The sequence below is a fragment of the Aplysia californica genome, unplaced genomic scaffold (genome assembly GCF_000002075.1).
Source record: "Aplysia californica isolate F4 #8 unplaced genomic scaffold, AplCal3.0 scaffold00109, whole genome shotgun sequence".
Taxonomy (NCBI): Eukaryota; Metazoa; Mollusca; class Gastropoda; order Aplysiida; family Aplysiidae; genus Aplysia; species Aplysia californica.
In genome coordinates, this window is record NW_004797379.1 from 659,142 (window position 1) to 660,513 (window position 1,372).

Sequence of the window (1,372 nt, forward strand, 5' to 3'; positions counted from 1 at the left end):
CCCCCCCTTCCAGACAATCGTACAGGACACGTACACGTCATCCCTATCAACAACGTCACTCACTCAGAAAATAAGCGCGGCATACTCAACGTCACCCACACAGAAAATAAGCGCGGCAGGCATACTCAATACTCACGCTAAAACGTTATCGATCTGCATCAAAAGTCTGGTGACGTCGTCAATATCTGAAGCGTCCGTCACCTGCAGGTGCACCAGAGAGAGCACCAGGACCAGAGAGCCAGCCACCAGCACTGTTGAACGCACCATTTTTGGTCTTTGAAGTAGATGGATGATGCGACCACGGAGAGGGGGGAGAGTTAGTCCTCCGTAGTTTTCTTCTTTTTGATGGGTTTTGGGGTTGTTGTTGTTGTCTTTGTAAAAGTGCGCGTCTTTTCGTCAGAGCGCGTACTTTTTTTTTTCTTTCCTCTTTCTCTTTCCCTTGACGATGCACGATATTCTTCTGGGTTGTTCTATTTTGTTTCTCGTTTCTTGTCTATGTATTTCTAAAAATTTATTTACTTATTTATTTATGTATTTGTTTATTTGTTCTCGTGTTGATTCGTACTTCTTTTTTTTTCTTCTTTTCGAGCAATTGTTCTTCTTTTTCCTTTTCCGTTTCTGTAGTTCAGGTTGTTGAGTATTGGGGAATGTTGCTCACAGATACGTTGAGGAATTCTGTAGTTATAAAAAAAATGATATTATAAGCCGACAATATAAGCAAATAATCCTGAGATATGGTCGAAAATATTGCAGTCACAACCTTTTAAAAAATCAACCCAAGAGAGGTTATTTTGATTATACTGTAGCCTAGAGAATCTGCCTCATAGAAATAAATCATCGTCATTAAGAAAAGTTCCGTCAAAGCGATAGATTAGTTCTCAGATACGTTGGGTTTTTCCTTCTCACAATAAGAAACGTAGTTTGTTTTTCGGAATGTTCCTGATGGTGGTGTTGTTGTTGTTGTTGTTGTTGTTGTTGTTGTTGTTGTTGTTGTTGTTTTGGTCGTGAACTCTAAGGTCTGATCTCCGAGACGTCAGTGGGTTTGGGGTTTTTTTTGCGTAGCTGTACTATGTTTTGACTGGAGTTGAAGATGGTCGGTCGGTCACTCCGTAGTAAACTCCTCACCAGCTGTGAAAAGAAAGCAGACCAGAAGCGGTGGTATTAGTTCCTCGATTTCTCGAGAGGAAACCTTAGTATTCCTTTCAGTCAGCTTTTCGCTACGTCTTTCTTTCATCTTTCTGTCTCTTCCTCTTTGCCTCTGTCTCTGTCTGTCTAGGTCTCTGTCTCTATATCTGCAACTTCTCTCTCACTCTCCGTCTTTCATTCTCTCTTCAACTTCCCCATCTCTCTCTCTCTCTCTCTCTCTCTCTCT

General features: G+C 41.4%; 1 protein-coding gene across 1 annotated transcript in view; it reads right to left on the reverse strand.

The window, feature by feature from the left end:
• LOC101858621 overlaps positions 1-1,226 on the reverse strand; it is a 65,351-nt gene extending 64,125 nt beyond the window's left edge. Inside the window, exon 1 of the mRNA XM_005095620.3 lies at positions 137-1,226. Within this exon, the coding sequence (XP_005095677.1) occupies positions 137-267 (131 nt within the window). The 5' untranslated portion in view covers positions 268-1,226. The remainder of the gene's footprint in view (positions 1-136) is intronic.
• Positions 1,227-1,372: the final 146 nt, after the last annotated feature.